The sequence below is a fragment of the Melanerpes formicivorus genome, unplaced genomic scaffold (assembly GCF_026170545.1).
Source record: "Melanerpes formicivorus ecotype bairdi unplaced genomic scaffold, bMelFor1.0.p_v2 SCAF_2, whole genome shotgun sequence".
Taxonomy (NCBI): domain Eukaryota; kingdom Metazoa; phylum Chordata; class Aves; order Piciformes; family Picidae; genus Melanerpes; species Melanerpes formicivorus.
The window spans coordinates 17438213-17463097 of record NW_027142354.1 but is presented as its reverse complement, the minus strand read 5'-3'; the positions used below and the strand labels follow the sequence as shown (position 1 = coordinate 17463097).

The 24885-nt window shown below is 41.0% G+C and overlaps 1 protein-coding gene across 2 annotated transcripts in view; it reads left to right on the top strand.

Annotated features, from left to right (window-relative positions):
- The window catches only part of PPP1R14C (protein phosphatase 1 regulatory inhibitor subunit 14C), a 57147-nt gene extending 33061 nt beyond the window's left edge, over positions 1–24086 (top strand). Inside the window, exons 2-4 of one of the 2 annotated variants that reach the window (XM_068151988.1) lie at positions 14765–14848; positions 15939–15971; positions 22759–24086. In XM_068151988.1, coding sequence (XP_068008089.1) covers positions 14765–14848; positions 15939–15971; positions 22759–22833 — 192 coding nt within the window. In that variant the 3' untranslated portion in view covers positions 22834–24086. The remainder of the gene's footprint in view (positions 1–14764; positions 14849–15938; positions 15972–22758) is intronic. The other variant, XM_068151997.1, reaches the window with a different exon arrangement.
- The last annotated feature ends 799 nt before the right edge of the window (positions 24087–24885 follow it).

Sequence of the window (24885 nt, the reverse complement as noted above, 5' to 3'; positions counted from 1 at the left end):
GGCAATATCCAACAGCTGTTTGCGTGATCGAGGGACGTGCTGTAGGCGGCATCTCAGCAGCTAGAAGCTGAATCCTGTTGCGCTTGTTGTTCTGCTGTGCTATGGCAAGCAGTACTACTTCAGGTCTCTGCCACCTATACTTCCATTGTAGAAATTTGCATACAAATTCTTTCTCAGGTAACTTTCTGTAACACCAGGTTAAAGGTTCATACATATGCATATGTAGGCACATACTTCTGGATATGTATATTTAATATATCTATGTGTACACTATGTATATAGTATGCTCTTGGATGCTGCACCGAGAAGTAGTATTGCAATTCAGTATAAAATCTGTTTGAACAAAGCTACTGTTTTGGCTGGTTGTTTTTTTGGGGGTTTTGTTTGTTTGTTTTAATATGCCTAAACTGCTGGAAATGCTTTGAATAGTAGGCAAATAACTTCAGGAGAAAACTGGAAGACTTGTATACCGTTTGATTTTCTGTCTGAAAAGCTGCGTCTAGGTGGCTGCAGACAAAGCCCTAGCTAACGCCTCATTTTAGCCCCTGGAAATTCAATGCTAACCAGAAACATGCTCTGATTGTGTTCTGGACTTCCAGGAATTGCAAAGGAACTCTGATTTATATGAAAGTATTTAGGATCCCAGGTATGTCCTGGTTCTGTCGGAGAGCATGCACCAGGACTTCAGAAATGACATCTGGAGTTTGTGCGGAAGTTCTTTCCTTTCTGTGAAGCTTTGGTATTCCTGATAATTGAAGATAGCTTCTTTCGGCATTTAGAGGATACTTGAGAAAATGACACATCCCTTAAAACCTTCCAGTTCCTCCTGTTTATTTGGTTGGGTGTTTTTTGTTTGTTTGTGTGTTTTCTGTGTGTGCCTCCTGTGTTTAATTAGCATTCTTAGGAGTAGTCTATCACTCTTTGGTTAACTTGGCAATGTGGGGATTATAGTCCTTGTTTGTCAGGGCTCCAACCTGGTAATGAAGGGCTAGGCTTGATACAGCTTTTAAAAAACAGGCCTTTCCCAAAGCTATTTCAGTCCTGGTAAACAGTTTAGGTGGTTTCCTTTAGCATGTACTATGGTAGTTGTGCTGCTAAGGAGGGGGGGAAATTCTTTTAGTGATCATCCTGTGGCAGCCTGTTGGGTTCTTTCCACTTAGTTCAGCCCATTTGTGATTTCTCTGTTGTTGATATTGTGATTCTCTAAGTCCATCTCACTCATCAGTCCTGGAGTTGTATTTGCCTGCATCATCTTTCAGTTAGTGATTTGTGAGAGCTAGCAGCTGTTGCATAAGCATCTGGAATTTCTGCAGTTGTGTCAGAAAACATCGCCCATTTGTGTGTCTGTCAAGAAGAGTGTGGTGGGTTGAAAATTTCCCCCTAACATTAGATTTGCCAGACCAGCTCAGTTGGAAGCAAATGAAAGCTGTATTTACAAGCAAAACTATAATCTACAATGGAATGCAATGAATATGTACAAAATACACAGTATTTACAATATTTACAAGCATTTGCAATTAATGAACAGCACGAGGACCAAGGGAAGCTAATAGCTTCTCCCCTTGCCCCCCCTTACCCCCCTGTACATAAAAGGCACAGGAGAAAGGAGCAGAGAGGCATTAGACTTAGCCAAAACAATGCAGCCAAAGTCAAGCAGAAGAGACAGAGAAATAAATAGAAAAATAAACCTGTGTCATCCATAACTCATTTTTTCTATAATGCCACTGGGAAGAGAACTATGCTTTTCTTCAGCCTGTGACCATTTCCAACAAAGAAAATGATTAGAGATGTCCTGACTTGGCATGTTTGTGTCGGGGGGGGTGGGGGTGGGGAAAACTGAGGAAAATATCTTAACATCTGTTTATGACACCTTCTTAAGATAAATCTTGCAGTTGAAGCAGGAAAAGAACACATTTTAGTCTGACCACAGCAAAGTGAGAATTCAGTTGAAGTGCGCTGGATCCTGAATCCTGAGAGCTGAAATAAGAGGTCCTGGTGCTGCAGACTACCCTAAAAGGCATTTAGACTGGTGTCTACTCAGTTTGCATTCTCAAGATGGCAACATGATTCATAAGTCTGCTGGACTGTTTAGAGTGCAACTCTTTGGCAGTGAATAAAGGCTTGCTCCTCTTGGCGTGGGTGAGCATGCCCACATGGGTAAGGATTCGAGTGTGAAATGGGTAGAAAAATGCAGAAGGAGCTGGGACTCAGAAGGGTTTGCTGGAAGCCTTCCTTTTCATGGTGCTTTAGACTTTGCAATGAACTTCTCATTTGGTGCTGTGGTTGCAGGGTTGTGCTTTTAGTGAGGAAATGCAGTGCTTCTTTACAACTCTCTTCACAGACTCAGGAAAGAGTGAATGTGTGTACTTGAAACTTAATGAATAGGAAGACATTTTTGCCAGACGGACTTTTTAGAACTTTTAAATTACTAAAGCCTAAATTCCTTTTGAGTATGTTGCATTTGGATATAATAAAAGGATTTGGGGGAGAAAAAAAACCCAAAAAACTAAGTCAAAACCACCCAAAAAGCCAACAACTTACTGGCAGCTAAGTGTTAATTAAAATGGGATGAGATGATATATAGGACCTATGAGCACATACAGGTAGTGAAATGGTTCTTTTGCAAGTGTGAAAGAGGAGTGATGGTGCAAGACAGAAATCCCAGTTAATAAACCAGCTTGTGAAGACAGTGCTTCACTGCAAGGAGAGAACTGAATACTGCCATTGAAAATCCCCATTTTGAAAGGAATTAATACACCCATGCCAGTGGCAAAGAATTAATCTCAAATTGATGGTCAACTTTCACCTTTGAGCACTTACTCATTTGCTCTGTTTTCCACTGATAAAATATTTTAGATGAGACATTTATTAAATTGCCAGGTAGTAGAGAAATAGAGCTGTCCTTGTATATTTCTTACTGGCTTGTGCTACTTTGTACAGAAATCTTGGGAAAAGATGCCTTTTTCCAGCTTAGCATCTGCATTGGCATCGTGATGACTTTTCCTTGTAGACTAGGCAGAGATTTTCCATCCAGAAGAGGAAAGCACAAGAAGGTATTCTACTTATTCAAGAAAAGGGGCCATGGTTCTGTTGTACTGGTCAGCTGTATCAGTATCGGAGTTAAAACCACCTGACTTTTAAGGGCTGTCAAAATTTTTCTCAAGTTATCAAGTGCCCATATGGTAAAATGAGAGTAAACAAGTTGTATCTAATTCAACTTCCATTTCCAAAATCAACCAATGGAAATATTTAAATGAATGCTGGGGCCACAAACCTAGCAAGACTTGCTAAACTGTGGATTTTGGCCAGCATGGGATTTCTAAAAGCTCTTCTGTTCCAAGTCTGAGCCTTTTTTTGGTTTTTCACTGTTGGATGCTTTATGGCAGATCTGAGGAAGTGCTGCCTAAACAGCTGCTCATACAAGAGCTACTGTGTATGGACAGAACAGAGTTGGCAGTGCAAGTGTGTAACCCCTGACTAGTGTTTCAGTCACCCGTTCAAGCAACAGATAAATACCAGACTAAAAATAGCAAGTTCAGGGCCCATGACAAGTATTTTGAGTCACCTACATAATAGGCTCTTTTGAAAACTTATTAAAAGACAGGATACCAAGAAATTAATTTGCTAGAAAACCCCCAACCATTAAGTAGCGTGTGTGTATGGTTTTTTACTTTTATGAAAGCCCATTTAGCAGATAATTGGAGAAGTTACTCCTGTTGATTCTTTGCAAATTACTTCCTTAGCCATCACAGAATTTTATTTTTTTCTTTTTTTTTACAAATTGAAAGGGAAAGAATTCTTGGACAGAAGTGGAGAGAAGGAAAGTGAAAGGATAGCTTATTTATCTTTATTGCCTGAGGTGCTGCACAAGCCTCCAGTGCTGTTTATGGAGATACAAGCTGCATCTATACATACAGTTCCCTCCCTGTTGTTGATGGGAGAATGCAGCCAGTGAAATGTGGCAGCCAGCCCATGTTGGCTCTAAGGGCATCTAGGTAAAAAGGCATGGTCTTCTAAAGGAGCACAGGCAGTCTTTCTCCCAGCCAAGAAAACCTGATGGGTGTGTTTGTGACCAGCACTAGGCAGAGTGGCTGCTAGGCAAGCCCAGCCTCAACTGAGTTGACAAAGTTTGAATAGCAATGAAACTCCTGTTTAGCTTTCCTAATACATTATTCTTTCAATAGCAGTTTTGTGGTCCTGCTAGCAAGCAGAGCAGAGGACTGGGGAAAGGGCACCAAAACTTCTTATTCCGCAGAGTTTTAGAGCATTTGACTGAGATCACCATGACATTCTTGTTTGGTCTGTGTAAACACAGAGGTGTCTCTGGCAGTAGTGGTCACATTGATGTAGAAGCATACAGTGAATTTTAAGGACTTCTACTGATTCGAGAAAGCCCCTAGCCTCCATGTGCATATCCTGTTGCTGTCACTCTTGGGTGTAGGATACCAATGCTATGAAGTGCTAGCTTCAAGTAAAGGTCCTGTTTTTAACTACTTGCACTTTTATTGTATGCACAGGAGTATCATCCTTTATTCAAAAACTTATGTTGGCATAGCCTTGTGCACTAAGGCAGTTTAGATGCAATGTGCAGCAGAACACAGTAGCAGGAGAGCAGCCCCGATTTTCTGCTGCTCCAATTCTGAAAGCATTTAGTTGAACAGCCTGTGTGTGCTGGGCTGTACTCTGAAATTGCCTTTGCTTCCTTTTCCCTGACTAACTTAAGTGAATGGTTTGGCAGTACTTGTACCTGTCCCTTGTACCTTAACCTTCCCTTCCTCCCCTCCCTCCCTCTCCCCTCTTAAAAGGGGTAAAATATCATACATGTAGGACCTAAGCGGACATAAATTTGGTGTTTGGGCAGCTGGTGGCATCTAATGAGTTTGTCCAGAGGAAATTGTGGTGTGTTGCCATAATCTTTCTGCCCTCTAGCCTTCTAATTGAAGAAAAGACAAAGTTGCAGTAGCATCTGCAAAGGCAGCAGCTGCCTGTGTGTCAAGTGTCAGTGCAGGCAGGCTTGTGTTCTAGGGGAGGATGAAGGTATTCAGGGAAGCTGAATGGATGGGAACCCATGCTCTGGATGTGGAAGTTCTTTCCCTATCCTGTTTCACAAAGGCTTGCCCATAAAGGGAGCTTTCACAAGAAAGTGTATTGAGAGATGATGTTCTTTTCTCTGCCCATAACATTGGTTATCTTATCCTCCATGATGACAGAGGCACCTCATTTGATGTGAGGATGCAACAGAGCTGCTGCTTCTGTCACTGAATTTCCATGATTGTGCTGTTGCTATCTTGGTGTACTTTTCTGCTATTTTATTATACAAATGCAGGCTGTGCTTAGTGCTTTAGAGAGGCTGACTCTTTGAAAGGAACTTTTAATTGGAATAGCATCTTTCTATTTCATCTGCTCTACAGTTGCTTGCGAGCCAAGAGGACAGGCCAATCTGTGGTAGTGCCAGCTTGAAACAAACAACAATGGTTTACAGTGACTGAGAGAGAGCGAGCTAGCTTAGGTAATGAGATGGAAGAACTTGGCTGGAGTGAACGCTCCTCCTCTGCTTATTGAAAATATTAGTTGTTAATTGCTTTAATGAGGTTTGTAACTAGAATTTTAAGTGCAGTTTTTTGTGTGTTGTATAGTATTTCCCTATTGGTATATTTAATTTCCATTTGAATTCTGATGCTACAGCTGTACCTAATTGCTGGCACACATGTGGACATTAAGATGCCCATCTAATTGAGTGATTCCCAGAAATTGTTATAAATTTGGTTTGCATCCTATTTTTCTTTGTAATTTGTAAGTCAAGAAGTCTCAGCTGTTCTTGGCTACTGATAAGTACACTAACATACAGGATTAGTATGCCAGTTTGCCCAGGGTTATATCCTTATACAGGGATTGTCCTGACTGACATAATTTGGTTCAGAATTCCTTCCTTCTTCCCACCATCCAAAACCAAACCCCCAAACCTGTGACCTTCATTTATACTTTCCAGGCAGCTTGCAACAGTACTAATTGGCAAGTTATGTTGTCAGATAATGTAACTTAGAGGGAGCATGTCCTGGTTTTTTTGACTGCATCCCTTTACATTTTGAATATCTCCAAACTTTTCGTTGTGGAGACTGCCTAAATCTAAACTCTAGGTCTTTCCCTTGCCAGTAATGAGCATACTGCTCAAGATGGTCTGCTACCTGTATAACAGGAAAGGATAATGGGGATAGTGATGGGTATGGAGGAAGCCAAAATATTTAGAGGCTTACATTTCAGCTGTGTGTCTATTCCTCTGTGTCTCTCTTGGCTAACTTTACTGCCTTTCATAGGCTTCAGAACAGAGTAAGTGATCCTAAATATTCAGAACTTGTATGAGTCCCAGCCATTAAAGAGATGCTTTCATATGATCCCTCTCCTCTGTCTGTTTTTTGCATTTTCATAGATTCATAGAATGTTTTTGGTTGGAAGGGACCTTAAAGCTAGTCTAGTTCCAAGCCCCCTGCTATGTGCAGGGACACCTTCCACTAGACCAGGTTGCTCAAGGTCTCATCCAGCCTGGTCTTGAACGCCTCCAGGGAGGGCGCATCCACAGTTTCTCTGGGCAACCTCTTTCAGTGTCTCACCACCCTCACTGTAAAGAATTTCTTCTAATATCCATTATAAATCTACCCTCTTCAAGCTTAAAACTATCCCCCCATGTTCTATCACTATAAGCCCTTGAAAAAAGTCTCCCCAGCTTTCTTGTAGGCCTCCTTCAGGTACTGGAAAGCTGCTATAAGGTTTTCCTGGAGTCTTCTCCAGGCTGAACAGCCCCAACTCTCACAGCCTGTTCCCATGGGGGAGGTGCTTCAGCCACTTGATCATCTTCATAGTCCTCCTCTGGACCAACTCCAACTGTTCAGTGGTGCTTCTTGTGTTTGGGCCGCATAACTGGATGCAGTTCTTGAGGTGGAGTCTCACAAGAGCAGAGTAGAGGGGGACAATCACCTTACTTGTCCTGGTAGTCACACTTTTGTTGAAGCCCAGGACATAGTTGCCCTTCTGGGCTGCAAGTGCACATTGCTGGATTGCTGGCTCATGCTGAGTGTTTCATCATCCGACTCTCCCGAGTCCTTCTCCTTGAGACTGCTCTCAATCCATTCTACCCCCAGCCTATATTTGTGCTTGGGATTGCTCTGGCCCAGGTGCAGGACCTTGCACCTGGCCTTGACCTGAACTTCATGAGGTTGTCATGGGCTCACATCTTAAGCCTGTCCAGGTCCCTCTGGATGGCATCCCTGCCCTCCAGCATGTGCCATCTGGCCCATGCAGCTTGCTGTCATCTCATTGGGCCCCTTAGACTTGTACACCTTCAGGTTCTTTAGTTGATCTGGAGCCTGATCTTCGCTTATAGTGGGTGGATCTTCCTTTTGTCATTCCTCTACCTTTGCCTTTTGATTTGGGTAATATGCCTTGAGCCCTTGCCAGAGAAGACTGAGGCAATGTAGTCATTGAGTACCTCTGTCTTCTCCGTATTTGTTGTGACCAGGTCTCCATTTTCCTTCTCTAACCTTCCTTTTGTCAGTGATGCACCTGAAGAGATTCTTCTTGTTTCCCTTTATGGCCCTAGTCAAATTTAATTCTACCTGTGCTTTTGCTTTCTTAACCTGATCTCTGTCTTCTTTGGCAAGTTCTTTGTAATCCTCCCATCTGGCCCATTCTTGCTTCCATTTCCTACAGACTCTTTTTAATTTCTTTCTTTTTTTTTTTTTTTTTTTTTTTTTCCCCAAGTGAGCCCAGGAACACCTCGTTTAATGCTAAACTTGTCCAAATTTAAATACTTTGATCTGAAGAGATTTGCAGTAGCTGCCTGCCTCAGCTGGAGTATCCAAGCTGGGTGACAGTTCAGCTGTTTCTGATGTTGAGATATCCTGATGTTTCAGGAAGGAAAAAAAAAGGTAGTTTTCCATATTGCATGAGGACTTTCACCAGCCTAGTTGAAACTCTAGTGTGTCTGATGATGGAAGTTTAGGAGGGAGCAGACTTTGTCACAGAGATACCTGTGGACTGTTTATGAATGTGTTGTAGTTTTCATCAAACATCTTGCCTCCTCTTTCACTTGTGCTTGTCATGTGCCCACACTTCTTAAAGTTTTGGTGTTTTGTTTTGTGGTTTTTTTTTTGTTTGTTTGTTTTTGTTTGTTTGTTGTTTTTCTTTTTTAAAGAGGAGCAGAAGGAAATGGGTACTTCAGGATGAAAGTTAAGCTCCTTTTCTCCAGACCTGAGAACTGACTCTCTCAGAAGACTTTTCCATGTTCTACCAGTAACTTCAGGGTGCCTTCCTGTGTTTGTAGTGTTACCTCCCTCTAGTGGTATGTGTGTAAGGCTATGGGCACAGGACTCTCCTAGCTCTTAAAACACCACATCCTTGATTTTTATCCAGCCATTCATGCCATGTCATGTAGATACAGATGCACATGCTGTTCCTGTGAGATACTGAGCAACTTGCATAAGCCATTCTGTTGACAGGTGTCCTTCCCTTTCTGGATATTGAACTGGGTCCACATAGTAACAGGGTGGAAGACAGCCACAATGCCACAGATAATTGTTTATTCAGAAACAGTAGGGTCATTAACTTTGCCTTTAATGCCTCCACATTTTTATTTAATGAATGAGAATGATGAGGAAAGGTGAACTTTGTGTTGAAGGAAGAGACTGCGGCTCTGGTTTGAGCAGGGAGTGGCCAGAGAAGGGCAACAAAGTTGGTGAGGGGCTTGGAACACAAGCCCTATGAGGAAAGACTGAGGGAGCTGGGGTTGCTTAGCCTGGAGAAGAGGAGACTCAGGGGAGACCTTATTGCTCTCTACAACTACCTGAAGGGAGATTGTGGGCAGGCGGAGGTTGGTCTCTTCTCCCAGGCAACCAGCACCAGAACAAGAGGACACAGTCTCAGGCTGCACCAGGGGAGGTTTAGGCTGGATGTTAGGAAGAAGTTCTATACAGAGAGAGTGATTGTCCATTGGAATGGGCTGCCTGGGGAGGTGGTGGAGTCACCATCATTGGAGGTGTTTAGGAGGAGACTTGATGGGGTGCATGGTGCCATGGGTTAGTTGCTTAGGTGGGTTGGATAATAGGTTGGACGTGATGACCTTGAAGGTCTCTTCCAACCTGGTTTATTCTGTTCTATTCTAACTCTTAGCTGGAGCCAAGACTGGATGACATGTGCTCAGATGTGGAGCTTTGCGCTCTGTGTTGCCTTTAAGATTTCACATTCAACTGGTTGCTAATGAGAAGTGTCTGATGCAGGAGAGAATAACATGTAACTGCTGGATAAGGATTGTATCACACTGGGAATGGCATCCTGAATGTGTTCGCTGATTATGAACTGTACAAACTAATATTCACTGTTGCATGAACCACTTCACCTGAAATAATGTGAAATGGGATAAATTACTTTTTGCATGTCTAGAGTTAGATCATTGTGGCTGCTGTGGCATTACTGTTATTAATATTTTAGAACTGAAGAAAACATCTGGATGGTCATTTAACTAAGTGGGTTGTATCACTGAGGAGTTTTGTTCCTGCTGCATGTGTCCTCAGCACACTTCTTAATATCTTCTTACTGTTTTTAACATCCTTTTCTAATCTTCTGTTCCTCATACCAATCAATAGACGCTGGTAGCCTTTTTGTGTTGCAAACAACAGTTCCTGCAACTGGGTTGGAGCAATCCCAAGCACAGATAAAGGCTGGGTGGAAAATGGTTTGAGAGTAGTCCTCAGGAGAAGGGCTTGGAAGTGCTGGTTAATGAAAAGTTCAGCATGATCTGACAATGTGCACTTGCAGCCCAGGAAGACAGCTGTATCCCAGGCTGCATCAAAAGAAGCAAGGTCAGCAGGCTATGGTGATTCTTTCCCTCTACTCTGCTCTTGTGTGACTTGACCTCAAGTACCGTGTCTAATTCTGGGACCCCCAGTGTTAGAAGGACATTGAACTGTTGGTACAGGTCCCAACAGATGGCCATGAAGATGATCAGAGGGCTGGAGCACCTCTCCTGTAAAGAAAGAGAGAGTTGGGGTTGTTTGGTCTGGAGAAGAGAAAGCTCTGGGCAGAGAGACCTAGCAGATTTCTGTTATTTCAAGGGGGCCTGTGGAATAGCTGAGGAGGGGATTTTTACAAGGGCATGTAGTGATGAGGGGCTTCAAGGTGGAAGAAGCTAGATTCAGATTAGATATTAGGAAGAAATGCTTCCCCATGAGAATGGTGAGGCACTGAAACAGGTTGCCCAGACAAACAGTGGAGGCTTCAATCCCAGAAGTGTCCAAAGCCAGGCTGGATGGAGCCCTGACCAACCTGGCCTGGCAGGAGCACTCCCTGTCCATGGCAGAGGGGTTGGAACTAGATGATCTTTGAAGTACTTTGCAGTCTAAACCATTCTGTGTGTCTATTTTAGCTGTTTCATTTTGAGTCTTCACTTAACTAGGGATAGCTTTAAGTAAAAAAGAGCTTGCTTTGATTCTGAATTAATAATTTTTGCTCACTTAAACTCTGCTTTTTATTCTCATTTTTATCTCCTTTTATCCTGACTTGTCCCCTGAATCAATGGAATGCTTTGAAATGAGAATCACATGGGTATTCCCTTTTCTTTTTTGTACAAATGACTATTTGGTAGTATTCTTTTACCCATACTAAATGTAATCCATCCATAATCTCACCCCTTTTTCTGTAAGAACGTCTACTCTGATAATTTTTGGCACTGAGACTTACAACATTGTCTTGCATTGGGGCAGTGCCATCCGTGTCTGCAGCTGAACTTGGTTAGAGCTAACTGTATTGGGTTAATCTTTTAATCTATTAAATGGATACTTCTAGGAGATCTGGTCCTATTTTTCTGCTTTGATTTTGATCACTTATGCTTGCCATCTTCCAGAACTTGGAGAGAAATCTCTGATTCACCCAGTCTGAGACTTTCATATGTCTGAATTGTATGGTGGTCTTTCCCTTCTTTTTCTTCATTTTCTCTTGCTGTCATTTCAAGTTGCTTCCTATCTCAGTGAACAAATTATAGCTTTAACTTTTCTCTTGCTGCACTTCTACTTTCTCTCCCAATATTAAAATCTGAAGCAAAAACTAAAGAAAATGATTCCATTATTTTCCAGTGCTGCAAATGGGATGATGGACAGTGAATAAGCAGTGAGGCTGAGGGACAGCAGGCTAATTTGGGAGTTTGAGTTATAGTAGGAAATAATCCATAGGGCAACTATTGCTCTTTAAATTTTAAAGCCTCAGATAACTCTGTAATTAGTAAATCCTAGCAATAATGTCAGACCCACTGTTGCAGAGCAGAGGTCCTTCCTCAAGGTCAGCAGACTAGAGTGTGCAGGTATTTTTTAGCGGCATCAGCAAAACGCAGCCCTTTGGCTTAAGCTGTTGTAGGAAGTGGTTTCAGAAACTGTCAGATCTTTTCCTTTAGTTTTACGAAGTAATGTTTCTGTTCATTTCACTGTTGGGGCTGTGACCACCCCTGCCAGTGGCTAAATGGCAAGCAGTTGGAGAAGTTGTAATGCTTTAAACTGCTACAATGATTTACTACATAATGCATGTCCATGCCCCAGCGTCTTTTGCCAGTAGCCTGGGGAGAACTCCTGCAACCTAAATAACCACAGGGCTGTCTTCCAATACGTGGTTGAATTTAAGATGTGTTAAATAACATGGAACTTAACTTTGCTGGTATTTTTTGACTTCTAAATACTCAAGTAGAAATCAGCGCATGTCCTGCCCACGTAGTTAATGCAAACAGGAGCAAGTGCTTAAAAGAAGTGTCCATCTTCCTCCTTCCCAGCTGTTTGAATTTAAGGGTCTTGTTCTATTTTAGTTTTTCTGGGGGCTGCTCCCTGTCAACATGCTTCTCATAGTTTTTGTTTTGTTTTGTCATTTACTTTCTTTTCCCCTTCATCATCTACTATTTGCAGCACCTTGTCTCCCTCTTACTGGAGCAGAACATGGCAGTGCTTTTGTTTTTGTGAACAGCTTCATGGCACTAACAAGACCCTTGAAAGACCACCATTCAGCTATGCACAGCCCCCGTAATGCTTACTCAGCCTAATCTGGATTTCCCTGCTTAATTATAGTAGGATCAGCCATACATATCTCACCAATAAAATCAGGCAGACAGAAGGCATGAGTTTTTCCTGTGTCTCTCTGTCATTACAGCTGTTGTGGAGTGGTCAGGCTCCTGACCTAAGCATGTTTTTCATGCCTTACATAAAACTTGAGATCATGGAGGCACAGTAGTTCAGATGGGAAAAAATGCTTTGATTTTTGCCTGAACAAACAAGTACAAGAATTACCTTTTGGGATTCTCCCTTCCATTTGTGTTGTGTATCAGAGTTCAGATTTGTTGTGATGTGATGAAGATATGCATGATCTTTTACAGAAAATGTAACTTAATTGAATGCAACATGTCAGAGAACTGTAGTCCATTGCTTCTGTAATATTCCTCCTTTTTTTCATGTTTGATTTTGTTACAGCTTTCCTTAATGTAGAGGGGCTTTGTGTTACCACTTGTCCCAAAACTTCAGTGATTTACTGGTACAGGTGTCCTCTGGACTAATTCATAGAATGGTTTAGGTTGGAAGGGACCTTAAAGATCATCTCTCTGCCATGAGCCTGGACACCTTCTACTAGACTAGGTCACTCAAGGCATCATCCATCACCTCCTCCTCGGGGGCATAATGTGAACCTTGAAGATGCACGAGAAAGGTGATTTGAAGAGCTAAGAGTGAACAGAAATAGAAGCAAGGATATCTCCTACGTGACTGGTACCAACCAGAGTAAACCAAACCTTTCAGGAGTGCTCAGCTTCAATGAAGTGTGATCACAAAAAAGTGTTTTGTCTTCTAGGGAATTCACCCTCCCTGGGGCCTTTTCACTTTGGCATTCTGGCAAGCTGTAAAACTCTGACAGGCAAGAGTTCAAAATGTGTACCTGACAAAGTTCAATGTGCTGAGCAGCTCTTCTGAACACAGATTCACCGTTGGCATTTACACAGGTCCATGGATGCATATTTTGATAAGTTTATGCTATTAATGGTAACTGCAGGCACCCTATCTTAACAGTATTTATAATGAGCTGCTTAAATGGTTGGGAGGTTTACTGTCTGTTTGGGGAATTTCTAGTTTTAAGTGTGATGCAAATTAGTGTAGAGTTGGGATGGTAAATTACTAAGTAAGTGCATTATGGTTGTGAATAAATCTTCATCCTTTCCAGTTCTGATGGCTTTTACTGAGTATATTTATAGTCAGTGGAAGACTTCTTTTGTCTCCTTTACCCTTGTTCAAAGCTTTAATGAGTCTATAGCATTAGGGTAGAAACTCCCTTATTGCCAGATTGTTACATTTACTAGTATTATTATGATTAATTTCAGGAAATGCCCACACTTCCTTTCTGACTAAAATGCATGCTGAAAGAGTCAACCTGCTAACTGGGCAAAGAATGTGCTTCATCTGTTTTTGTTAATTAGATTTAACAGCCTGCATGGCTGTGCTATCATGTTCATGCACATTTTCCTTCAGAGAAGGGGAATGAGGTGCTTAATGGTCTTCCTCCTACCTTAATCAACTTCTGTCCTCACACCCAAATAAATGTTGAACAGTTGACATTTTAGCTGGTGCTACTGACATAGGTAGTTGTTACGCAAATCGGTGCTTAATTTTGTTAGGTTAACTCAAGCCCATTTGTCTTCCTTGCTAATGTTTGGATTCTTCTTTTTCCAAGTGATTTGCTGTTACCCATAGCAGCTGCTATTGGAGCTATTGAATTGTTTCACAGTTCTAATTTTGCAGATTGCTGGAAGCAACACATTTTTTTTGTCAAAATGCTTCTTTAAAGGATCTTCAGAAGCACCATTGGGGTGCAAGACAACAGCTACTGGGGATAGCAGTCTTGTCCCTTCACCCTGACTCTCAAAACCACCCTGCCCTTTGGAAACTTAGAACTTCTTGTGGTAGCCATGCATTGGTTTAGATTGTGATCAGGTGTGACAGAGGAGCCATGTGTCCATGACCTCACATTGTGAGGGTGGGATTTGTTGTGGGGAAGAGGCTGAGAGCAGAATGTTTTGACTGTGCAGTGAGGTGCTGCTTTACCATTTTGAAGTGCCTTTTATAATGAGCAAATGCAGAATAGTTTTTTAGCATACTTATAAATGAACTAACAATGATATCTGTGGATGATGAATTCTCATTGGGACTCCAGAGTTCAGGGGGCCTTCAAAATATGTGGACTGTTGTTCTGACTCGGGGAACAATGTATCTGATGTGCTGGTGATGCAAATGGATAAGTGTATGGGTGGAGAAGGTTTTAAAAAAATCCTCAAATAACTCTGTGCCTTAGACTTTGTGCTTCCCTGTAGTCACTGGAAATCTATGTTGTCCTTGTAAACAACTTCAAGCAAGGGAGATCTTCCATAGTGTGACAAAATAAGTAATTAAGAATGTTTTCGAAGCGATTTTGTGACTTGCTGCAGCTTTTATCCACTTCTTCCCTGACCTCTTTTTCAGTCTCTTGGTCAGTCCCCTGAGAAAAGCATGACCTGTGCTGGTGGGCATGGGTTAGAGCTGCCACCTCCTGTGTGGCCAAAGCTTGTCCTGCTGGCCTGGGAGTATGGAATCAAGCTAGTGTGCCTTGCTGATTTCCTTCTTACCTGACTCCAAGCAGATGAGATTGTGTGCTGTCACTAGGCTGCTTTTGAGGTTAGTTAAAGGATATCCCTCTGGACTAAGTGGGAAATTTTGCTTTTCAGGAAGAAGAGATGCCAGATGTAGAAATTGACATCGATGACCTTCTTGATGCAGCCAATGAAGAGGAGAGAGCTCTCAAATTACAGGTAATATTATTTTCTAATTTTAAATCAGAATGTGGCGGATTTAATGCATCTGGATCCATATTTTGTGCTTGAATCCACTGTAAGTATAGCATTAGAACTGAGAGATTTCGAGGTGTGAGTTTAGCGTAATCTACTGGACTGTAGAGAGGTAATTAAAATCCTTTCGGATAAAACATTTCTGGAAGGTAAGAGATAACAGGAATAAAAATGTTCAAAAAAGTCCAGTAATACAGTGAGAAAAGGCTGAGACAAGTTAGATTAATTCTACTTTTTTACAAGTATATAAAATAAAGAACTGAAAACATAGAAAAATAAAGAAGAAACCCATAAAAATATTATGTAGCTAAGAGGCAGTTATGATAATTTCTGTGATTCACTGCAGCAGAAGGTATACACATGTGTACAAATAGACTATCAACCCTCCTTTGTCCTTAGGATACTGGAAATTATTTCTTTTTCTATACTAGCTAGGGTCTCTGTTAATATTCTTTTCAGATGCACTAAAGGAAGGAAACAGGACCCAGAGCGGTGGTTTGCCCTCAGCTAACTTCTGGGAAGTGACTAACATGGTACTTAGAGGCACCACATCTGATGTGCAGTGCCTGTAGGCACTTTTTTCTCAGTTCCTACTGCCCAGCCACAGAGATATGGGGCATGGCCCCAGGCTGTGTACTCAGAATTCATAAATAGCTTTGCTTCTGCCTAAATTGGCTGCTGCAGCTGCCCTGCTAGGAATGCCTGACCTAGCTAACTTCTGTATTTCTGTATTACAAAGGGGTGGTGCCCTCAGAGAAAGCTACCTTTCACATGTGTATTGCTGGGAGAAGTGTTTTTAGATTCTCCTGTTTTTCTTGGAGAAAGGAATTTTTGTAACTTCCAAGCTGGAGGAGGAAGCCATCGTTTCTCTCCTGTTGCAAATCATTCAACCGAAGGAGCAAAGATTACTTGTTTTTTGTATTGTCTTCATCCAGTGATTCCTTGTTCTTGCTCCTTTTCTCTCCCTACTGCCTTGCTAGGTTTCTTACTATAGGCTTGTTTGTATTTACTGTCGTTCTGTATTGGAATTGACACTTTCATGTTTTGCTTCTAGGAAACTCTTGTAGATTGCTACAAACCAACAGAGGTAAAAAGACTTTTCTTAAATATTATTTGCATGTGGAAAGTGTATGTTCAAGCTAAAGGAACATTTTAAAAACATTGCTGATAAAGTAAATATAGGAATATTAATGAGGAGCTGCTGGGCTTGAGGCTTTATATCCTGGCAATGTTTTGTGCTTGTCACTTGTCTCCAGTAGGAACAGGGCTGGGTCCTGTGGAGGAACTACTGATCATTCCATCTTAAGTATCAATATTATCTTCCATAATGTCCTTATTAACTGATGCTTAAATCTGTCATGTTACAAGAGAACTAGACACAATTCTCACAAGGCGGTTACAACCCTGCTATATCTGCATGAAATTTCAACTTGAGAGATGGACTGTGTGCTCTTTAATGTGAAGGCATTTAATTTTTTCTCTGAGGCTAAAGTTTTGTATTCTGGGAACTGGTCTGTAGGTATGTGGCTCAATTCTTTGAATGGTCTTGAAAACAATTGTGGGATAACATGAACTAACAGGATGAAGTTCAGTATTCAACTTGAATATCCATTAATGTGCCCAGTGCAAATAGAGCCTACCTCTCATATAGCAGTGTGTGTTTACTAGGAAGAGTAAATATTGTAACAAAAACTTGGTCTCATTTTAAAAAGGAAATCCAGGTTGTGGGTCAGTTTCTGGGTTCAAATTACTGAGTCAGTGCTTTCCTATCAGTGGTTGCTGCTCAATATTTTATAGAGTGGGTAGCTTGAAGAATTCCTCTACTCAGAGACCTTTCAACTGTGTGTGACTAGAAGCCAGGTACTTGGGTTTTGAAACAAGACTGTATATAGCTTAGTTCCTCTCTAACATCTGCAGCTGTAGCCACTTCAACAGCTGGGGCTTAAGGATAGTCAGGCTGTCAGGAAGAACCACTGGTAGAACACTTGTATAATTATTTTCTATAGGGTCTTTATGATTTTACTGATTTCTGTGGTACCAGTTTCTGTGGTAGACTGCGGAAATTCTCCAGGTTTGCTATTGCAGGTGCTGCTACCAGCTTTTGACAGTGCAGGGAATGGACTCAAAGACCTGCATTTTAACTCTTGTATAGCTTGGTCTGTTTGTACCTTGGTTTCTTTACAGCGGATAGCACATGTCTTCTATTTTGGAGATGCCAGGCCAGAAAATAAGTCTTCAGCTGTCTCACTGTAGTAATGCCGTACTACAGTTGATCCCTGTCAGTCTCCTCCAGCCTTCTCACAGCAAGAGATAGACTTGTAGACTGATGCAGCATTTGGAGCCTGACATAGTTCTTGTCACAGTGGGGGTCATGAGTAGGTGGGATGATAAAGTTAGGAAGAATTTAGCAGCCATTCCTGTGATGACCTTTCATCTCTCATGTTACCTGAAAGCACGTGAAGACAGAGAATCAAATAGTTATCCTTCTTCCTCTTTCACTGAATGTGTAATATGAATTTTTTTCTTAGTTCCAAGGCTTGATACCTAACACAAGGACAAATCTCACAGCTCTGGTAAGGGTATGTGACAGTGAGTTTTCCATGGGAAACATTTGTCATCGAACTGTTATGGTTTAAACTTTCCCAGAGTCCAAGAGCCCAAATGGAACAGATTTAGATTGCCTCCCCTCTCCTTTTTTCCCAGTAGGGCAATACAAATTAGGCAGGAGAAAAGAGAAGTAAAACTATGAAGGAAACAGTCTTGGATCAATTTGGAAGTAAAAAGATAAGTTTAACAAAAATATAAAAAGCATTTGAGTAAAAGGAAGGTTACAAGGGTATAAGGAAAAAGGGTAAACAGAAGTATATACAAACCCAGGCGCAGCTGGAAGAGGATTCTCTGGATGCAATGTGGACTCTCTTTAGATGCAGTCCTTAGGAGTTTGGATGCAGCATGGAACAGGCCCCACCATGTGCTTGCAGCAACACCAAGAGCAATGTCTTGGACAGGTGAGGACGAGGGCGAAAGAGAGAGACAGGGAATGTATCCCCCTAAAAAGGCTATGGACTGGAAGTGGGAGTGGAATAGACTTTGACCCAGGGACCCCTTCCCCTGGGATGGGGGACCAAGTCTCTCTGCCCACCTGGGTCAGGTTTCTTTGTCTACTCGGGGGCTAGGTTCTTTTCAGCCTATGCCCTCCTGGCCTGGGAGTAACCTGGCAGAAGAGCTGTAGGAAATATTTGTGCCATGTTTGTAGATTAAGATGGCATGGAAGGTCACAGGAAAGAATATCCTAGATATGTGTTTGACTGCCTTCAAGGCACTTGGATCACGGTGAGATTCTAATATTGGACTTGTGACTTGTCTCTTTAGTTGTCTGCTGGTGGGATGGAGACAGCTCTTTTGCCTGGGATAATATCCATGTTATCAATCTTTTGAGATAGCCAAGTTGAGGAGTACCTAACCCACTCTTTGTGAGGATAAGTGCCAAAACTGGAGTAATTTCATCAATAGCATAAGCCTATCAGTACTGCAGGACTGTTAACTTAGGTCACTTAAAATAGTCTGCATGTGGCAGGTTAAAAAAAGCCCCAGTCACTAGGAGCAGCCTGTGAGCTGGCTTAAACTTGCTATATGAGAGTCCACACCTTGCCTAGAAAATCTGCAATCCTTTCATATTTGCAGATCATTCAAAACTGTTGAGGTAATTGGTTTGTGAAAGGATTTCTGGGAGATTTGTGGAGATAAGCTGATGGAATTTTTCCTGACAGATATGCAGTCAATCAAGCTTGAGAGGGATTTTAGCATCAAGAGTTCTACAGTTAGCAAAAGGCAGTAATACCCAGCTGGGGAAACATTTATGCGATGTGATGCTTCTGCTCTTCAGAACATAAGGAAAACCAGTGCAGGCAGAAAGTTTAACTTGGAGCTTTTATCCCATCTATTTTTGAAAAGAAAGAAAGAAACAAAAACATATATAAAAAGAAAAATAAACCACGCCATAACCAAATAAACATAAAACCCACCACTACCACACGAAAAAATCCCAAACCCACAAAAAAACCCACCACACCAAAAAAAACCCAACAAACCCAAGAAACCCCACCAAAACCACCACAAATGAAAACAAAAAACCAGGAAACATGCTTGAGGTTTTTAAGTTCGTTTTGCATAGTGTCTTCCAAACTAATGGTTAAGGAAAGACTGAGGGACTTTTGCATATTTTGTGGACTGACTTGTCAGAAGCAGAGTTATCCAGGTCATTTGAAAGGTAGAAGGAATTCTCAGCCTCTTTAATGAATTGGCTAAAGATAGCTGTTGGTAACTTTGGAGAAACTGCTTATGAAACTGTTCTTCTAAGGGAAATATAGCTAGATTGTTGAAGATGCTCTAAAATTGTCAAAGCTTTTCTAAGGTAGCAGTTATGGCTGTTTGCATGGACATGTGCTTAATATGGGAACCTTGTTGTAGAGTCATGTAGATTACCTAAACAAGGCAACCAAAGATTAATTGGGGAAAGTGTACACAGTATGACTTCTGGGTGCTACTTAAATTTACGTTAATGATCCTTAAATTAAAATGTTGATTTGATAATCAAGATTCATAAGGAATGTGACTGATGTGTCATTTAGTCATTACAAGTTATCTTTGTAAAATATGCCAGGAAATAAAAATAACTTCTAGGCACAATTTGCCAACTTGGCTGTTTCTACCAACATAAATAGTAAAAAACCACGAAAAACAGCCCAGTAGCTAAGATATGTTTGGTAACCAGCAAACTCTAAGGTATGTTTTTATTGGTGTTAACCATTGCAACATATGATTTGTATTTGTACCTTACATCCTTTTACTTGAGCCATCCTCTCCTTGCTGCATGTAGTTAAGATGCACTTGCTCAAGGTGAGTAGCTACCTGACTCAAGGCATAGGCTTTGGGATCTCAAATGTGGACACTGCCTTGACACATGATGATGGTCTTCTCACCATGCAAAATTAAACAGTGCTAGAAGTATTCTTCATGTAATTTACATTTTTTCCGCTTCCTCTTCTCTTTTGTTGCTATCATACCTAGTTCAAAAGCACTACATGTCATGTAGTCTTTGTGAAAGAACAGCAGTTCATTTTTAGGCCTGCACAAACTTAAAGAGTATGCTATCTACAAAATCAGTGCTGTAACCAAATCTTGGATCTGAACATTTGTAGTTGAAAAAGCAGGGAGCAGAGTATCATCCTGCATCACCCATGTGCCAGTGCAGGAAATTGCTTCATTTGGAGCCGGGTGGCTGTGTGTCACCTGTGGAAAATCCCACTGAGGCCATTTTCAAGTTGCTGCCTTGGCTCTGTCTGTGCAATGGAGAATCTGAATGTAGGGCATTGGGAATTTTGAGTCTCATGTTAGCAGTGAACATAGCAGAGAAATTAAAAATACCTTTATCCTTGATGATAGGGTTCTGATACCTGGAAATCCTCAGATCTGCTTAGGGGGTCGCCCCTAAAGTTGGGTGTATTTTGGCAGCAATACAAATTTTATAGATGTTGTGAAAGTTGCTTGATAACTTCAAGCAAATACCTTATTTGCAAAAGGTACTTGTGGTACCACTTCAGCATCTAAGGGGAAGAACTCCACTCCCTAGATGCAATGTATTGAAAAGCAACTGACCCTGTCTGCAGTTCATATCCAGGGGAAACATCATCACACTCTTCAGAGTTGTGGAAGGAAATGGACAGAGAAATGACAGATATGTGTCTCAAACAGGGTTAACCTGAGTGGATCCAGAGTACCATAGATTTCCCTGTCAGATGCCCCTTCCTGTAATGCTCTTATTTTCAACTTCTGTGAAACAGTTGGGCAGTTTCCAGTTGCAGTGTCTTGTTACTGCCTTGGTGGTGAGTGAATGAGGTATAGAGTATTTGTAGCTTTAACAAATGACTAATAAAAGTCTTCCAGAGGGATAAACTGAACTTCTACCCATTCATTCCCCAAAGTGTTTTTAATCTGATGTTTTGGCATGGGAGTTTAGCTTTCATGAAAAAGGATGTTGAAAGGCAATGCTAATTTCATGAATTCCAAATAAAAATCTTTCAAAAAGCACTTTCTAGAGACTATTTGTATCACTGCAGAGCTTCATTTGAGTTTGATAGTAATAAAGTCCTAGAATTTGATGTGAAGACCACCATGCCATATTAGCATTGCATTATCTAGCAGGTCTTTGCAATGATGAAAGAATAACACAGAACCAATGCATTGTGAATTGAAAGCTGTGATTTTCTAGAGTAAACCTGCCTTGCTTCTTTTCCTAACCTCTAAATGGATAAGTACTGTACTCTCCAAAGTTTAGAGTAGATATTGTTGTGGTGGCTTGTGTCTGTATGGAAAAAGAAAGCTTCTAGAGAATGGAGTGGGAGGATTTGGGATGTTTAACAAATCTGTTTTGTGATCTCTCTAAACTCTCTGTGAAGGTAGGAAGTGCGGTATTGATTGGCAAATATGTATTCCTGTGCTGGCCTTGATCTGGTTAGTTCAGAAATGGCAGCCAGAATATAAAAGGTTCTTGGGGAGTGATTTTAGCCACTGACTTATCTACTGCTCTGCCCTTGCTACTCTCAGTTGAAGCCACAGCTAGTGTTGGTGCAACAATAATCATGGTGCAACAGTACGTGCAGTACATTGCAGACATGCATAAAGTGTAAGGAAAGCAAATTGTTCTTCTGGGGTGACATCTGGCAGAACTGTTGTCCAACTAGAAAAACCTGACATCTTTCTCAAATTAAAATACATATTTGCAGAGATTTTATTAATGCATGGTGTAGGACCCAGATAATGTGTATCAGTGTGACTTCTTTGAACTGGACTGTATTGTCATTTAGGTAGTGACCTTGTTCACTGAAATTTTAGCCTCAGACATTCTGCCAGGAAGTCACAGTTTTTGTCCTTTTACATCAACCTGACTGACTAAATCCATAATCACATTCCATGTTTAGATTTCATGCTAAGAACTTTTTTGTAGGTGTATACATAGTACTGTGGGTAAATATTCTCCCACTTTGACAGCAAAGGGGTGACAGAGCTTTTAATGCCTCTGCAATTGTTACAAGAAGTTGCATGTCAAGATTTCAGGTGATGGTGCAATTCTGTGGGAGAATAGACTTAAAATTTAAAAGAGCAAATGTGCTGAAACTAGGAAAGATGTCACTATGAATAAAGAATGGTCCACAATTTATTTATTTGTTTGTGTGTTCATTTAATTATTCAATTATTAACATGTTTTATTTTCAAAATGATCTCATTTGCTGAGCTCAACAACCTTTTTTAACTTGGCGTTAGCCAGTGGTGCTACCTCTGACTCCTTCCTGTCTTGCCTCGTATGATGCTTTGTGGTGAGCCTGGTCAGAGAGCTGAGCCAGCTTAGGAAATAGCATGACAAGATGAAAAACAGTTGAATCTTCTGTTTCAGCTGAGTATACAGCCAGCCAAGATGCTAGTGCCAGCACAGGAAGTGATAAGGGAAACACCTCTTTGGTAGGAGCACTGATTTCTGAATAGACTTAAACTGTGAAAGTCTACCTTGACTATTTGCACTGTATCCAGCTGTAGATTTTCCCTGATTCAGTAGTTGGTAGAAGGCCCTTTGTAGTAAAAGCCAGAAAGAAGACTTAGCACCTGAGCCTGAACACTTGTGCAGAGGAAAGGCTAATTGTTGCACCTCCACTGTGTGATGAGAGTAAGATTCCTGGAGATTAGGCCAGAGAAATTCCATCTTAGCAGTAAAAGCTTAAATGAAAATGCATAGTTTGCTTTGATTTCTTTTTTAAACTCAAAAGCATGGTATTATGGGATCATAAAAATTACTCATATTTTCTGATCTTTATTCCTAGGAATTTATCAAAGAGCTGCTAACTCGGATAAGAGGAATGAGGAAACTCAGCCCCCCTCAAAAGAAGAGTATATAAATAATTCAAAGCAGTAGCACTCTGTAAAAGACATGGCAAGGGAAATGGGACTTTGAATACAAGACCTTTATTGTTGTATTTCTCCACAACCTTTTTTTTATTTTAATTTAATTCAGTTTTGACTCAAGGAATTATTATTTTTTTTTTCCAGTGTGTTTTAAGGGTTCTTTTTTAAGTGTCTAATTTTCCTAATCAAGAATATCAACAATTTGAATGCTGCTCAACTTTCACTAGAGGATTACTGAAGCAAGTGAAGAATCCAAGAGTTATTAGTGATGAGGGGCAGCAAGCCTACATGGTGAACCAGAAGATCTTGTAAATTTGCAGAGCTAGGATATTTCTCCTTGCAACTAGTTGGATAACATTTTTAAAGTTGGTTGTACATTTAACTCATGGATGTCAAATTTCTTGTGCTTGTCTGTACATAAATTATAAAGTGGGTTGTGAATACTGTTTCACATGGATGGAAGGAAGAGTTTGTTACAGTAAATTATTTAAATGGTGATTATTGCAAATTTGTTACCAGAAGGTACCAATTTAGATTACTAAAATGAGTGCTGCCAGTTTTCTAAAGACCCTTAAAGCAACCCCATGAAGAATTTCATCATATCTCCTTGTTTAGACTGCAGCATATGAGAAGTGGGAATTTTAAGGGCTTAATTTCTAGACTTAAAGTTATTTGACTGACTTTGATGCTTTGCCAGATCATTTCCTCTCCACCTCATGGTGTCTTAGAACTGTGCTTACCTATACTGAATAAAAGCCTGAAGTGATATGTAGGGAAATGTCCATTACCATTTAAAAGCTGCTTCACAGTGAAGGAAAGGCAGTGCCACCAAAATTAATTACACGCACTGTCTTGCATTCAGTGATGTGGTCTTATCAAATGCAGATTCCCTGCCTACTAAGGCAGGCAAAAAATATTACAGTATTCGTTTATGGCTTTGCCCTGAGAAGTGGGGAAACTTTGTAGAATGGGCTCTCTTACTTGTAAAAGCAAGAACAGAAGAGAGATGCCTGGTCCATCCTGAAAATGTCCTAACAGAAATGTTCAATAAGCTACCATATGCTGGTAGGTGACACTAGTCAGGCATTTTATATCAAGGGTGCTCTGAACATATTTTATTTTTCAAAAGAATTACATGTTTGTGAATTTTATGTATACTGGCAAGCTTTTTTAATGTATTTAATTTTGTAATGTTTACTGATGATTTTATTTACCAGATATTTACTCAAATAAATGGAAGAACTTGTGACTTGTTACATGTACACTTTACAAGACTACTGTTGCTGAGTAGGTTGTTAAATGGACTTGTTCATCAGAGAAAGAAGCCTGACAGGTGGTAAGTAAATGGGAACCCAGCTGTATAGACCCTATTTGGCTTTTAATATACCCAGCTATCACTCAAACTATTGTACCCTGGTACCCACCTTCACTTTTGAAAATCAACTGCATATAAGGCCTCCTTTCATGTGCCCTGGGAACATCGTAAACAGGAAGGGGGAAGAATATCCTGGAAACCGCCAGGTAAATGCTGCTGCTTCCTTTTTCCCTTCCACCTGAAGTGAATGTAGAGGGTGCCTTGCACTGGGTGGATTTCCGTTCTTCTCTACTAAAGGTGTAGCAGAAAGGAATGTTTCAGCAAGCACTATACCTTTCTTCCTTTCTGCACCTCTCTGAATTCTCAAGAATTTCCAGCAACTCGTTGGTTTGCCTGCAGCACCTTGCATTTAAACCTCATATCTTGTTGAAGTTATAATTCAAGAATCTCTGGCTTCCTAAATTTTCCAGCAAAACCTTTTAAAACTGTGAAGTGAAATCCATGCTCCAGGAGAATGGGAGGGAGCTTGTGATTTCATCTGGTTTTGGTTGGGATTTCACACCACGGTTGTCAGTGTTACCAGTTGCTGGTTCTTTAAGAGGCCCATGTGAATGATCTTTGCCACAAGGAAACTGTCTCCTTGAACCGGGCTTCTTGTGGAGGATCTGGGGTGGCCAGACCAAAATTGACAGGTTTGTATCAGTATCACCTTTTGGTGGGGAGTTACAGT